We start from the raw sequence: 17,397 nt of genomic DNA on the forward strand, positions 1-17,397 counted from the left end.
AGATACAAAAATGATAAATGAAATATATTCTGAGGATCTCTAAAACATGTATATTTACATTTAAATATGGGAATATTTAATAATATTTTCAATGTAATTGTAATTGGAAACGGCAAAAAAGCACAGAATTTGTACAACTCTACTTTTCTACGAATTAAAAAGGACAAAAGATATTTTTCATTGGGACACCTTTCACCTACGTCTGCAATTATATTTTTCTCCCCACGAACGATAAAATCGTTTGAGGAAGACGTCGGACGCTAAATATTTTTGATCACAAATACGTAACGACAAAATAAGCATTATGTTACCTGGATGGTTGATCGTTAACACGTCACATCAACCCAGATCTGTATAACCCAACCTAACCTATAACCTCACTACTTTACAGACTCGTATTATGACAGCTATGAAATCACCTCAGATTGTTTACTATGAAAATGAAAGTGTAACCGGAATTAATATTGTCACGAGAGACTAACATTAACGTTACAGAAATTTAATAACCCCGGATAAAATTTGGTAAGTAACCGCCTGAACAGATTTCACAGTAGCCATAATAATCAATCGTCCGTAAAGTACGAGATTATGGTGGCATTGCTTTCATTCAACAGGCGAGTGCAGTTCTAGGTTATTCTGTGGAAAGTGTTGCTGGATGCCGGAAAGTAAAACCACATGTTCAATACTCTATACTATTCGTAATAAGCGAATGTAATTCTTATAGTTTTTTATAGGATTACAAATTATCAACATAACCATGCACTTGATTGAGGTTCTGGCTGCATGTATTATCAGGCAGTAGCCTACATCTCACTTGACAATGTGTCTGAGGAAGAACAAATTGTTTGTAGGCCTATGCATCTGAAATCTGATTAATGTAATATGTTACTAGTCAGCGATATACGCAATGGAGGGAGAAAGGAACTGGCCATCTTACCCCATTATCTCCTGGCTTAGTTGCCTCATAAATGATGCCTTATTGGTATCATTTGTGAGGTTGAGACCTGGAGAAACTAGAGCTGAGGTAGTTCCGGTGATTTTGAATGCGAAAATAGTTGAATTTGTAAGGTTTTTTTTTTTTTTTTTTTTGAGATGGATTTTAAACGCCTAGGATTTTAAAGGGAAATATTTTAAGAAAAGGAAATTGTTGGGAAATGTAAGAGTAGTAAATTAGGTGTGAAATGAGAGGTGCGTAGTAATGAAAGTGCAAACGTTGTGGTTTACAGTGAAGGAAAGAAAAGTAACGATATAAAGCACACAATATGCTATAATATGAAGAAAGCAAAACTTGTATTAATTCAATAACCACTGAAAAGTAGTGAATCGCAACAAATAATAATGAAATACACATACAGTTTCACTTCGTCCGCCATTACCCTAGCCAGTACTGACATTACAAAACTAAAATCGCCAGGCTTTGAAAATCCTGCACAGATTCGTATATGAAAGACATAATAAAAGACTAAACTAAACTAACCTAAACTAACCTGCCACAGATCCTTATATGCAAAGCATAACAAGAGCCTAACCTGTCACAGATTCGTAAATGCAAGGCTTAACATGAGTGAACACTAGCGTGAAACTTTCGTAATGTCACCAGAGTTATGTTTGTATGTATGACGAGTTAGACAGTTTAAGTCCGCCTCCTTGGTCTCGAGGTAGCATGCTAGACTTCTAATCAAGGTGGCCCGGGTTCGATTCCCGGTCGTGAAGTCAGGAGGATTTTGGACTTCTTCACGGGGACTGGTTGTCTGTCCATTGTCCCAGTGTGTGTGGTGTCTCGCAGTGGCCTCGGGTACCCTGAGCCAGTAAACGGGGGAGTTCTGCAGTGTATGCATGTATTCAGTAGAATTGTGGGTCTAGGTAGGAAGGGAAAGTACCTCAGCGCTAGTTTAACCGAACCAGTGACATTTTCGTGGTGTAGGATGATATTGAATGTTGAATTCTATACAACAACGTATAATTCCTATTAAAATAGACACGAAATGAATACGTCGCCAAGCAACAACTACGCAGTTCTAATATTGGTGTAGCCCTAACATTGGCTAATCAAATGTAACTCAAGGTATCGTATAGAGGAAAGTCAGTTTTACTCGTACTCTCTTGAGTTTCAAGAATTTAGATCAATTATTTTATTTGTAAAATGTGACGTTTTATTTATCAAATAGAATTGTATTAATACCATTATTGCTACATAATTACTGTGCTCTTTAAAACTATTTATGTATGTTTAACAAGGATTACTCAACGTGGACAGTTGAGCCATGAATGCACAGACACTTGTATTTCTGATGCTCGCATGCAAGCACACATTTTTGTTCAAATAGCAGAACGTTGATTTTCAGTGGAATATGGAAAACAAAATTTCCAATACTTCTCTTTTGATAAATCTACATACAAATTTAAAACTTCGGTAATTAATGTCGTAAAAAATGTAAGAAGTCTGAAAGGAACAAATACTGTAGGACTGTTTTATTTACGCCTACGTCTAAGCCTACTTCGCAAAAACAAGGAAAAATTCTACGTCCATTCAGAAAGACTTTTCACCGTCAAAAACTAAAGACGCATGTAGACTATTCTACACTATTACTTACAGTATCTAAGTAGTAAATTGGAAGTTTACCTTGGTAGTTCATGTCAGCAATCCACAGTTCCTCCAACCCTCACCTCAGTCCATCCACTAAAATGGATTTGACTAATCACCAACACTTTGCCCACAGACGGCGACACTTGTACGGTGGCAGACTGATGCGTAAATCAACCAATCGCAATCAAAAGACGAGTACAAAATAACGTCCATGTATTTTTTTTTGTATATGAACGCAACGTACTTTACAAACTTTTCTTGTACAGATTTCAAACCTCCTATAGCACAGACATATGTGACTTTTCATCAAACATAAATTATCTATAAATATTGTAGTCAGTAGTGCAGTATATTTTGAATATAAACTGTAAAATTCCCTCAACATATACAGACTTCATTGCGTTTTGCCCTATATAACACTCTTTATAACTATATTATTATTATTATTATTATTATTATTATTATTATTATTATTAATTGGTTTATTTTGCGACACTTTATCAACTGCGACGGTTATTTAGCGTGAGTGAAATAAAGGTCATAATGCCAGAGAAATGAGTTCAGGGTCCAGCGCCGAAAGTTATCCAGCATTTTCTCATAATATATTGAGGGAAAACTCCGGAGAAACCTGAACTACAGTAGGTAGCTTGTCCCAACCAAAACAGAGATTTGAATCCGAGCCCGCTCTTCATGGTTAGACATGTTATCCGTTACTCCACAGCGGTGGACTATTATTATTATTATTATTATTATTATTATTATTATTATTATTATTATTATTATTATTATTATTATTATTATTATTATTGGTTTAAAATTTTCCGAACGTAAATCTTAACTATATTACTTATGCCTTGATAGGTTATGAGTGGATTTCTTCAAAATATTTCTCTCCATAACATTTTTCTGGTTGAGGTACAGTATATCGCTCGCCCTCATGTACAGTATGTATAGTGCATAATATACGATTCTGTATATTCAGTACCTATTGGTAGTACCAAGTGCAGCATTCATTCATAGTTTTATGCCCAAGGGAAGGTCTTTCACTGTAAATCCAGAATTCTCCAATCTTTCCTATTTTCTGCCTTCCTCTTAGTCTTCGAATTAGCCTATGATCCATATAATGTATCTTAATTTGGTCTATCATTTGATATATTCTTCTGCCCCGAACTCTTCTCCCGTTCACCATTCCTTCCAGTGTATCCTTCTGTAGATAGTTTCTTCTTAGCCAGTGACCAACCAATTCCATTTTCTCTTTCTGATCAGTTTCAGCATCATTCTCCCTTCACCCACTCTTTCTAACACAGCTTCATTTCTTATTCTGTCTGTCCACTTCACATGTTCCATTCTTCTCCATATACACATTTGAAATGCTTCTATTTGCTTCTCTTCACTTCGTCTGCCCCACACAAAGCACTTCGCTAGTCCCTTCCTTAGTTATTTTTCCAGAGATCCGCAGAAGCAGAGACGTCGCTAGGGTAGTGCGAAAGGGTGCGCAAGCACCCCATAAAAATCGGAGCACCCCAAAGGGAACTTTATTAACAAAATACGAGGCATAAATTATTTTGAAGAACAAAAACAAACAAACAATTTCTTGGATGTGAAAAAACAACTACGTCCCATAGTGTATCGTAATAGATGTGATGAGCAATAATAATAATAATAATAATAATAATAATAATAATATTAATATTAATATTAATAAATAAACAGATGTATAGTATGCGCGCAAGTGCATGAAAGAACATTTTGGATTTTTTATGTACCACATTTTTAGAGCTCGCACCCCATCCGCACCCCCCTTGCTCTGATCCTGGCGACGTCACTGCGCAGAAGATGCCACTTTTCCTATTAAAAACTTCCTTTGCCATTGCTATCCTCCCTTTGACTTCCTGGCAGCAGTTCATGTTACAGCGTTTAGCACACCATAAGTATCTGAAGCTGTCCACTTGCTCTACTGTCTTATTTAGATTTCGCACGTTTACCTTCTTCATTTTTCTTCCGATAACCATGATCTTCGTCTTTTTTGCATTTTACAAATATGGCTATGGTTTGGTAGCTTGAGAGATAACCCGTTTTTATGCATTTGGTTGTACGCCTTTTGCATGCACATCCAGAAATATTCATGCAGTTAATTCTTTGTGTTGAAAAGCTCCCGTTACTTGAGCAATTGTCCGAAATATTTGTAATGTCGTTGATCGTCTTGATGTGAAAACAAACCATCCTACGTGTTCTTGTATATGCGTCGTAATATAAATATTTCTTGTATAGTATATGTTCTTGTATATGACTTACGGCTATAGTTTTATACGTCGTAATACTGTATAAATCTTTTCTATATTTTGTGTACACTAGTTAGAAGACTGAGTTCCTAATGATTATGGTGTCAATATCGGGTCTCGGTATTGTTAGTACTTTCGCTTGCTTTCATTTCGGGTATCATACTCTGATTTTGAAAGTTATATTATGTAGTTTTGTGAGATGTGCGAGTCCTTTCCTGTGGAGGTTCTTCAAAATAGCGTAATTTACACAATCAATTCCGGCTGCTTTCATTGAAGGCATTTTCCGTGTAATTCTCTTTACTGTTGATGATGTATATCTGTTATTTCGGCCGAATGCTGTTTGAAGAAATTTTATTTTCTCGTACCATATCGCTTGGTTTCGAACTTCAAATGGAAAATATGTTTGTGCAATTATTAAATTTCTGGAACAGTAATTCTTTTCCGATCAAGTTAATTCAATTTGTTATCATAAACTGGTCCATTAGATCTCTGAATAATCGGTATCTTTCTTATGAATAGTTGTTTTTTATTATTGGTCATAAATACCGTTTTCTTAGTCCCACACACTGGAATGAGTATAAGTGTGCACGGGGTATATAAGGCTCTATAAATACTTTAGAGAGCCCTACGGTATACATTACGTCACGTATCCTTCAGTAGAAACCCTGCTCACAAACACAAGTAATGCGCACTACAGGGTCACTCTACAACAGATTCCTTACTTCTAAACAAGTACAGTATACTTTAGTTTAGCAATGTTTATGAAGTTAAATTTTACAACGAAGATTATTGTAATATAGGTTTAAACATTTCATTCAGAGTAGTACCTGTGTTAGAGTTGTACCGGTGTTTTAAGTTAAAATTTCTCAACAAAAATTATCGTAACATGGGCTTAAACATTGCATTAAGAGTGGAACCTATGAAACAGTAACATTGTAAGTTAAAAATTTACATCAAAGATTGTTGCAATATAGGCTTAAACATGGAGGTGGAAAAATTCAAATATCTTGGAGCAACAGTGACAAATATAAATGATACTCGGGAGGAAATTTAACGCAAAATAAATATGGGAAATGCGTGTTATTATTCGGTTCAGAAGTGTTTATCAACCAGTCTGCTCTCAAAAAATTTGAAAGTTAGAATTTACAAAACAATTATATTACCGATTCTTCTGTATGGTTGTGAAACTTGGACGCTCACTTTGAGAGAGGAACAGAGGTTAAGGGTGTTTGAGAATAAGGTGCTTAGGAAAATATTTGGGGCTAAGAGAGATGAAGTTACAGGAGAATAGAGAAAGTTACATAACGCAGAACTGCATGCATTTTATTCTTCACCTGACATAATTAAATCCAGACGTTTGAGATGGGCAGGGCATGTAGCACATATAGGGGGAATCCAGAAATGCACATAGAGTGTTAGTTGGAGACCGGAGAGAATAATACGTTTGGGAAGACTGAGATGTAGATGGGAGGATAATATTAAAATTTATTTGAGGAAAGTGGGATATGATGATAGGGACTAGATTAATCTTGCTTAGAACAGGGACCGATGGCGGGCTTATGTAAGGGCAGCAATGAACCTCCGGATTCCTTAAAAGCCATAAGTAAGTAAATAAGTAAGACTTAAACATGTCAAGAATAGTGCCTCTGATACAGTAACATTTTAAGTTAAAATTTTACATCAAAGATTGTTGTAATATAGGCTTAAACATTTCATTAAGAGTAGTGAGTGAAACACTAACATTTTAATACAATGTTAAAATTGAAATGTACCGTCTATACTTATCTAGTTTTTATATGATTGATTATAACATAAACGTTTTCGGCACTAATGTGCCATTTTCAAATGTATGAAAATTTGCCTAATTACATGTTCAAATAGATGCACATGAACTGTGTGAATGAAAACATATAATGAGTACCCTTGATGATCTCATATCACATATAAAACAAATCTATATATAGATAATTAAATAATTAAAAATTAAAAGCACACACTTATTACTAACATTTAAAATCTGTTTTTCTGCTGCAATTATCCATCATTTGGTGGAACACTGGGGTTACCTTGACGTATTATGTAGTCAAATGCAGTTATTCAATTACTTAAAATGTTATAAACTTACACTGAGATACTAACTGTTAATATATTAAAATTCTTTATATTAATTCATTGTTATTGCACCAAGGTTCCTTGTTTGCCGAAGGAAAACAATAGCCAGGTATCAATGTAACTTATATTACGCACCACATTCGATTATGGTAAAGTGCTCCAATATGTGAAAGTGAACAAAAAACAAGGAACCTTGGTGCAATAACAATGAATTAATATAAAGAATTTTAATATATTAACAGTTAGTATCTCAGTGTAAGTTTATAACATTTTAAGTAATTGAATAACTGCATTTGACTACATAATACGTCAAGATAACCCCAGTGTTCCACCAAATAATGGATAATTGCAGCAGAAAAACAGATTTTAAATGTTAGTAATAAGTGTGTGCTTTTAATTTTTAATTATTTAATTATCTATATATAGATTGTTTTATATGTGATATGAGATCATCAAGGGTACTCATTATATGTTTTCATTCACACAGTTCATGTGCATCTATTTGAACATGTAATTAGGCAAATTTTCATACATTTGAAAATGGCACATTAGTGCCGAAAACGTTTATGTTATAATCAATCATATAAAAACTAGATAAGTATAGACGGTACATTTCAATTTTAACATTGTATTACAACTTGCTTATCGGATAAACCATACAACATGAAATTACTAACATTTTAAGTCAAAAGTTTAAAGCAAAGGCTATGTTTCTCTTTTGTAATACACAACAAACCCGTTCTTGATGCAGAAGTAATCTGTTTTAATCGTACAGCACCACGCGCCACTACTCTTCGTCAAGTCATTTGGCTCAATGCATAAACTCCGTATTCATTCAACTTCAAAGAGTAGTGGCAAAGATTTCGGTCTCTAGTCATATATTGAGATTTGGCCATTACTTGCAGATTATTTCCGAAGGCACTTATTTCATTCTCTGCTGCTGTGTCGACTAAGGTTAAAAGTATGGTTGCTTAAAGGTTTTTCTTTCATTAAGTAACTGATCGAACTTTCATTGATGATAGCTAATGAATTTGTTTAAAGGGATTACTAATATTAATTATAAATGATGCTAAGTCATAATCATACTTGTTTCGATTTATGTCAATGGCGTTTCTTTGTGTTAATTTATTTGTTCTCCAACCTGGTAATGTGAGTCTTGTAGCTATTTAGTAGATCTGTCTTAATGCCTTCGGATATTGTGATTGTGAGATGGAGTCAACCAGGAAGGAACGACTTTTGCTTAGGCCGAACATCAGGAAAAATTTTCTGGGTAGTCACCTCCACAAAAGCAGCAATTCGCTGGTTCATTTATTACCATTTTATTGATATTGAATATCCTGTTGATAAATTTCTGATACACTGACGCAGGTAAGAGCCAGTTAACAATATTACTTCCATTATGTCCGAAGTTCTGCCAATATTATTGATAGGGACCAGACTAACTTTGATAAACTTAGGTCTTTATACTTGAGAAAATGAAACGTGTTAAATTGTGTGTGTTTTTTTAAGATCTTCTAGGTTTCACTTCTCATCTCATCCAAATAGTCAGTAACGTACAGTTTCCCTAGAAAAGGATGAGACGATTGAATATTCCTAAGTCTCAGATGTAAGACACTGCGCATGATCGGAGACCAGAGCACTGATACACAAGATAACGAATATTGAGTTACTTAAATTCAGGCTATTTGGTTTGTTATGAGCATCGTTCCGAAATTCACTTCAAAAACTGCAAAAAATATGATAATATTACGTAAATAAAAGATAAATATATACATAAATCGTGTAGTTAAATCGACAATGGACCTTCATGACTAGATCGACACTCAACACAGAAAGGAAAGCTTTCGTGTCGTTTCAATAGCTCAGACGCTAAGACTTCTGCGTCTTGTGTAGAAGAGTGCGAGTTCGATTCCTAGTTTATACAACGATTTTTTTTGTCTAAATAACTTTGAAATAGCTAAATAACGTTGAAATAGAGTTTTACAAATTCCTCAGATTGTGTTAATGATCACAGACAATACAAAATTACAAGTTATAATATTGTAAACGTTAATCTAATGAATGCATTTATACATACACACATACAATGTAAATGCATATATATTAAAAACTAACAATTAAAATGAATTATGTTAATAACCTAGAATTTAGCTGTAGTAATGTGGTGTCATAACTTGGGATTTGTTTACTTAACGTAATTAGATTTAATTTGATTAGTTTCGCAACAATAATTGGACTTCCTGTTATATCCTGTTATTTAAATATTTAATTTAGGGTTGACTTATTAACTCTTACTGTGCAAGATGCCCATTATTTCAATAATTATATATCACGCTAAATAGTCATTGTCTACACTGAAGTATTATCGTCATCTCTCATTTCTCATCGTAATGGCGAACCGACGTGGCATGAGACAGCGAGTTATAGCTCTAGTTGAGGCTGGATATGGGGCTAGATCTGCTGGCCGTTTGGTCGGTGTTCCTGGAAGTACAGCAGCGAGGGGGTTCATCGTTACAAAATTCAGGGGAGGTCGAAAATCGCCCTATTCCATGGGCGTCTGCGGATTTCTTCATTGGAAGAGGATGCTCTCTTATTCGAGACAGTTCGACTGGACCCTTTCGGACTGCTAACGAAATAAGAGCAGCATCTAACTTTCCCGGTTCTTCACGGACTGTGATCAGCAGGTTGAGGAACCGCGGTATTAGGAGCCGGAGGGCTGCGCAAATGGAAATATTGGGGGAAGCACAAGCTGTCAACCATCTTGCCTTCGCTACCAATCGAGTGGATTTCGATTGGAGAAATGTATGATGGTATGCGGACAAGATTTTAAGTTAACGGGTCTCTTTTTGTTTTTTATGATTTTTGTTTCAGGAAGAATACTTTTAACTTCCAAGTAAGATTTATTTATTTTTCGACGAGGTTCAGCCCACTTGTAGACCAAAAAATTGGGCATAAATTATTCCATATTTTTCGACAAATTATACAGTCGAGGAAATCTGAACAAATTAATTACACCTCAATAAAAAAAAAAGAGTTTTACCTGGGATCGAACACGAAACGTTTCGTTTATACGGTGAAACCGACACGCTACTATATGAGCTACCGAGACAAGACAGTGACAGCAGCAGTCCAGATTATAGATCCGATAGCAGGCATTTGCCATTCGGTACAGAGAAGCAATGATATTTTGTTACCCGAGCTATGTTGTGAAATCGTGGCTTTAAATGGCTGTCTTCTTCATGATCCTTATTCTGATCCCTGTCCTTGTTGTGGTCCTTGTAACAATTCTTGTTCTATTTGTCATGTTACTTATCGTTATACGTCGATACCGAGTGAACCGCGCTGTAGAACTTTAACTTCCGACAACCAAGAATCATCTCATTCTTTTTAAGGGTAACTGTACGTGTAGGGTTTGTGAGTGGATGTGAAACTGAAGGCAATAAAGTTGTATGTTTGAACTACATTCCAATTGAGATCGTTCAACTTTTGACATATTTCATCAGTTGGAGTGTCTAGGGAAAATCTCTCAAGTAGTTTTATAGGAGAGATGAGAAACGAAGTTCAGGTCATAAATATCCGTTTTTTGTGTTTTGTTGATCCCTTTTCATGTTATAGGCTAATATTCTCTACCTATCAAATGATCAATTAATTGCATACGTCAACGTTAGATGGCAGAAAAGTCTAAAACGGCCCAGAGTCCGTGGATACTCAGAGTAGCGCAATCATCCAGTCGGCCGCCATTGTTATTCCACTTAAACACGCTTGGGATAGGAATATTTAATGTAAAACTCAAATATTTTTTAATTTAAAGAGCAAAATCTTCAAAAGGATCTTCATATTTTTAGAGCATTGTTGTTAGTCAACAAAGTAATGTACAGAAGCTTCATTTAATAATTATTACATCAACAATATACATTTAAATTTTCAATACATTCCTATTCATAACAATATTATAAGTACTACAGCAACATGAATTGCATTACAGTAATTAAAACAACAATGTTGAAATTAAAATAATAAATCTAAACATTTCCAACTGCATTCCTCATGCCCATCCTTCGACTTCCACATTTAATAGGATTTCTGCGACTTTTCTTTGTATTTTCCAATCGAATAAAAAAATACAATCTTGTTCTGAAGAATAAATTCAGAACTTTCACAGCTATATTATGACATTTTGGCAAAAAGCAATTATTAGGATTGGAATCGAGAAAAGTTGGTGTTAAATCTTTCAGTTTTATGTTATGTGACATGACACTTTTGCTCTTCCTTCTAAATAAACTTTCAGCTTTCATGATGCAATCAAACATTTCTCGGGAAGGGTAAACCAAAGCACCTGCTTTATATGATTTCATTTGAATAATGCGACGTAAGTCAGCAATATTTTCGTCTTGTTTACTAGTTAGTTTTTTCGTGGCAATCTTCACATGTTTTATAATTCCTTTTTATCTTTACAAGGTCGTATCCTAACAAATAATACAAAAATAGCTTTTCAGAGTCAGTGATAATAGTGTTGCAATTTAAGTCAATATTCAGTTCACATTTCCAATCTCTACCAAAATCGTCACCATCACCATCACCACCACCACCACCACCACCACCACCACCACCACCACCACCACCACCATCATCATCATCATCATCATCATCATCACCATCATCACGCAGATTACCATGAAAGTCAGTGCAGTCAACTCTTTTAGTCTGAAAAAATTCAGAAGTTGTTCACAATCACTTACCGCGTAATTGCCACGCTTAGGTGGATTGAAAAACTGGGATACTGAAATAAGTCGCAGTGACGATTTAAACTCTTTAGCCCCAGGTACAGGATTTATAGATCTCACATTAGAAAATAAGTCTTCTAATGCGTCTTGGATAAGCCTTCCTAGCATGATGTAGGCTACAGTACTTGTAATTTTCACTATTCAAGTAAAGCTCCTGAATGTCTAGTGCAGTCTGCGTACTTAAAATAATTCCTGTCTGAAACGGTTTCCAATTCCAATTTTTGCCAACGGACAACTCAGTCGTCATGTTAATTATTTATATCAAGAAAGATGTTTCGTTGTAGATATCTGGTTGATCATAACTTAAAGCCAGAGTCTGTGACCGCGAATTCATCACTCGAAACCATTTCTCGAAAATGTTTAAAAAAAAAAAAGCAAGCGGTAGTGTAGTGACATGGAGAAATTTTACCTTGAGTGATGTAGTATTTAATTGCAACAGCAACATCACGATTTATCAAGATATCGCCAGCCCAACATTCATTTTTTCATAATGTCCAGGTTGCATAACTTAGCATTTTCTTTTAACCTCGGAGCAAGTTTCAGTTGGACATTTTTCTCAACTCGAAAAACTGTTTTCGCTGGCTCAATTGAAACTTCATTTGAAGGCAAATTATACTTTGTTTTTATGTTATCAGACAGAAAGAATGTGTGACCATCAGTTAGAGCCAACCTTAAGTTGTTGAACACGTGAGGCGTGTCAGGCATGTAATACAACTTGTCATCGGGATCACACGGATGCTGCGTGAAGTGTTTTGGCCAGTTATATCTAGAACATACAACCCCGTTCAAACGCCAAATTGCTTGATTTGGCGAACCCATGTCGCTTACAATAACACTTACGTGCAGTGCAATGTCATGACACTTCTGGATTATTTCTTTCGTATTTCTTGCTGCTTCGTTTGCACTGTACGAACTTCCTGTAAATTCATAAGTAGGGACCGAATTTTTATTTAATTACATATTATATTCCTTTCAACCTAACCGTATATAAATAACAAATCTTTCCGAATCTTGTAATTACCATTAATATATTAAAATTTGATACTACATATGTTTACATATTTACCCCACATTACATATTATGGCTTCGTATTACACAAATCTACATATTTAGGGGTTTCATTCATTTTTACTTCTCTGAAAGGAAAAAAAAATCTGCTGGGGAAGTTTATAATTTGAAATACACAGATTTAAAAAGTCTTCTTACCTACCTACGAAAGGATATATTTCGGGACGAAACATAACGTCCTTATTTTCAGGAAGTAATAGAGGCACTCACTCCATACCACCCATTGTAAATATGAGTGAACAAAAGGTAACCGTTCTCATACAACTACCATGTATTGTAAAAATCACTCAGAAAGTAGCGTTGCCTTCATGCGGTTCAGTGGTAGAGGACGACTTGATTTGTCTCGAACTATAATTGTTTTGAATAATTTCAAGGGAAAAATTGTTTTGCACACGTCTTAACAAGTCGTTCCCATGCAATTTGCAACCTTACCCATCCTCTTCCTAATTCTTCCAGGGAAAACCCGTGTCAAGTCTGACATGATATTAGGTTATTGCTTGACCTCTTTATTTTAAATTTAGTAGATCTATATGGAAATGGAATTTTCCGAGCAATTAGAAAGTATGGTTCTCGGCTGGAATTATCCTACCCTTCTGAATGAGACAGGAATGTCACTTTTCAAACAACAGTTTGTAAATGCCTATAGTTTGAAGTTTTAGTAGATACTTGTTTCTTACATGGAGCAGCTAAAATGCATGTGTCCCACATCTCCTCTTATTTTCTCCTAATCCAGTAAAGCGAAACAGTGCTTGCATTACTGTTGTCATTCATTTCACTCAGTTCTCTAGTTTTAGTACTTACAGTATAAAGTGAAAGTGAGTTTATCAACTGCTTTTAACTAACTAAAATGGCCCCTGTATCTTCAACCCTAACGACAAAAATAAAATCATGGATTGCGAAGCTTTCACTACAGATGGAAAAATAGTAATGTGTCAAGTGTGCGCTGAAAAAAGGTCGGGTGCTCTATGAAAACACAACTGGAGAGTCTTACCTATCCTATACCTGCCGGATATTGATATTAAATATTTCCATGATTTTACATATTTTGGTACATATTCAGCTTATTTTTCTTACATAAATATGTACATATTTCACACCTTGATATTACACAGTCTACTATATACAGTCGCGAAGCTTGAGGTGATTTTTTGCAAATCTCGTGATAAAGCGCTCCAAGCGGTTAGCAATTAAAAACAATAGACTGTCCACGGTCGACTTTGGACTGTGTCGTATTTCCATCGAGTGCTAGCTCGTTGCGTATTTCACATTGATGCTTGTGAAATGTTCGTTATTGGTTGTAATGGAAATGTTAATGGCTAAAATACAATAATTGGAATAATAATATTTTACTAGAGACGTAGAAAAATTAAGTTTGTTTTAATGAAATTTATTGATCACGTTTTATTTTCAATTCTGGTGGGATTATTATTATTGCTTAGGCCTGCTTTTTTTTTTCAAAGGGTATGTTTTTAATTATAGCTGTTAATTTTGTTGTTATTTTTATTTGTTACTTTACTAGAGACATAGAAAAAGTCTGTTACAATAAAATTTATTGATCACGTTTTATTTCCAATTCTGGTGTGATTATTATTGCTTAACCTCATCCCACTTTGTTAACTACGTAAGCCTACACTACAAGTACCGGTACACCTAAGTTACTCCATTAATTCATATTTCCATTATTATTATTGTAAAGGGAAATGCAAATTAATATTTATTGGTTTCATAGTTAATTATCACTATAATCTTGAATGAGTGAAGCGATTATAGTAAATTTCAGTTCGTTTTGCACAAACAAAAATAATATTAACCTATTTCTTGCAGGTATCTTCGAGTTTATGGTGGAATTTAATATATTTCATTAAAATAATAAATTAACTTTATGCATTTAATATTTCAATAATGGAAGGAAGGTGTTAATATTTCCAAAAGAACACAACGAAAGTGTAACATATTTTGTCGTCTACTAGGAGAGAGATCTGCGATGATGAGGCGATAGTAGCGATCCTAGTGGTGGGTAACTACCCATGTTTGCATTTTTACTACATATTGAGCTTCGCGACTGTATATAGTAGACTGTGATATTACATAAACATCCGGTGCCTATTCATTGCTTCCAACGCGTAGTCAGGCCCGCAATCATAAAAACCAGAGCGTGTGTTGCAAGTTCATCTTTCACAAGGGAACCTGATGCTGGTATTGTCAGCCTACCTGTAATGGACGTTTACGAATGAATACAGATATAAAATAATAGTAATAATAATGATAATAATAATAATAATAATAATAATAATAATAACAATAAACTGCACATTATAGCAAGAGTTACCTATTACCTCTCCAGTTGAATTGTCAAAATTGATCCCTGGTTTTATGACCGTCTCGTCCATTAAGAGAACACAGCGTTTTTCTTCCGGATTCATGCGGTCTACTTTTATTTTCAGTAATGGGAACATTTCATCGATGATGCCGAAACTAAATTTATAATTCCCCATCCTTTTCTGTAGTATTCTAATGCTTGGCAGAGGATAATTCTGAATCCGTAAGCTATTCATTAGAGCCACATGTTAAATAGAGCTGCATCGCCTTTTTGACTGTTTCGTTTGCCATTGTGAACCTCTAATAGTACCCTGTTTCAAAAACTGCAGCTGATCTTCCCCAAATATTTTTTGAGATAGCCTATGTGTCTGTAGAATCTAATTGACAGGTCAGTGCTCTTACTTTCTTCTGAGATAATTTTAATTTTCTTCGAAGTTCTAATACTTCAGGATTTACTTCAACATTACCCTGAATTTCTGATTCGTTGTCAGATATTATTTGTCTATCTGCAACACATGGATCTTCCCTATCATCTGTAATAATATTAAACAATATTGAATAAAAAAGGAAGCATTACCGGTACTAACCATTTCTTCATTGCAGCAGTCACATACGACAACCTATTATATAAAATTATTGCTTCTGTAAGCGTTGTAATTGCCAAGCTTCTTTTCGCTTTATTAGATTGATTTAAAAGTAGGAACAAAAATAATAAAATAATATTGATCTTACCAACTGACATATTCCTGATCGCTGGCGATTTTCTACGTTTAGTTGGTGGTCTGTGTTCAAGTATAGTAGGAACAGCATCCCATCGCAACGGTCTCTTGTTATCTTGTCGTTTATTTTCAAATTGATTTTCGCTAAAATGTTTCTGTAAAGGAATAGACCTACATTTAAGAAAAAACCATGCAGTAAAATAAAATGGAATTAAAGTAGAGGATAAATTAACTATAACAGGCATCAGATATATGAAAACATTGTAATACTGTAGTTATTTTCTTCTTTCTAGACAATAAACAAATCTCACAAATGTATGCTCGCTGGGGTAGTGGTCCTCCCTTTTTATATTTATAATCCACTTCTTTCTTCTTTCTTTATTTCTTTCACCTTCTGGCAGAGAAAACAAACGGACATCTTTTCCAGTTCTCTGTGAAAAGTTTGGGACACAACAGCACGGCATTTTTTCTTACTCACATTACACACATTTCTGTACGATTGCATACGGAAATAGCGCGCGTTGGAATAACAATGGCCGATTTGTCGGCATTTGCCCATTTGCCGGCGCAAAGGATTGCGGTATTCAGGATATCCACGAACTCTGAAACGGTCCACAGACGAAACGACATGTTGTAAGATACGTCGTACTAGAAGTTGAAAATAAATTCGTTTAGACTTGTTCGCTGTTTTCCCACAAACGTAAATAACTAGATTGACAGGTAGTACGATTTTACTGATTGCTAGAGAAGGTAGATTTACCGAACTATTTGTATTTGAAAAAAAATTTAAGAACCTATCTTCGGGGCCTTCAGATAAATTCGATTGTTTTTACAAAAAGAAAACCACGTAAATGCCTTATAAAATGTAATTTTACTCTTATTTCGCAGAACCATATACAGTACATTTTGCAATTTGTATTCAACTTCACATTTTATGGCGGATTATAAGACTATTCTAATATACTTAACATGTTTTTAAACATAAAATAATTTATTTTGATATAATTTGGGCACAATTCCCATTTAACGTTACTGCAAAAATCTACCATCTCTACTGATCGCTAAAATGTGAATGTTTTCATGCCGGTGGTGTCCGCGGAGTAGACGGGAACAGAAAAACTAGTATCAGTCCATGCAACCAAAGAAGAAGAAAGCTACGATTCTTGCGGTAGTGCTTTGTTAGATGATACTGAAGGGAAGAAAAAGAAAAGAACAAAGTGTTGCAAGGATAGGTTGTTAAAAAGAAATATGTACTCTGATATTAATTTACTATGAGAGTTGCGTGAAAATGAACGTGTTGATTAGAAAAATTGTTCAAGAATGCATAGTGGAAAATTTAACGCTTTATTGAACTTAGTACGAGGCAAAATCACGAAGCAAAATATAACTGCAAAGGGAAAGTTATCTGTCTAAGATATTTGGTAACAGAAAACTGATAGGCCTATGAAGATGATCTTCTGACTTCATATCCCACTAGCAACTATTTTGTCTATATAATTCTATAAATTCTTCCAAAAACGTTTCT

General features: G+C 34.7%; 1 protein-coding gene across 1 annotated transcript in view; it reads right to left on the minus strand.

The window, feature by feature from the left end:
• The window catches only part of LOC138702713 (uncharacterized), a 48,673-nt gene extending 45,916 nt beyond the window's left edge, over positions 1–2,757 (minus strand). Inside the window, exon 1 of the mRNA XM_069830032.1 lies at positions 2,624–2,757. Within this exon, the coding sequence (XP_069686133.1) occupies positions 2,624–2,636 (13 nt within the window). The 5' untranslated portion in view covers positions 2,637–2,757. The remainder of the gene's footprint in view (positions 1–2,623) is intronic.
• Between the last annotated feature and the right edge of the window lie 14,640 nt (positions 2,758–17,397).

Source organism: Periplaneta americana, chromosome 7 (assembly GCF_040183065.1).
Source record: "Periplaneta americana isolate PAMFEO1 chromosome 7, P.americana_PAMFEO1_priV1, whole genome shotgun sequence".
In the NCBI taxonomy this organism is placed as follows: Eukaryota; Metazoa; Arthropoda; class Insecta; order Blattodea; family Blattidae; genus Periplaneta; species Periplaneta americana.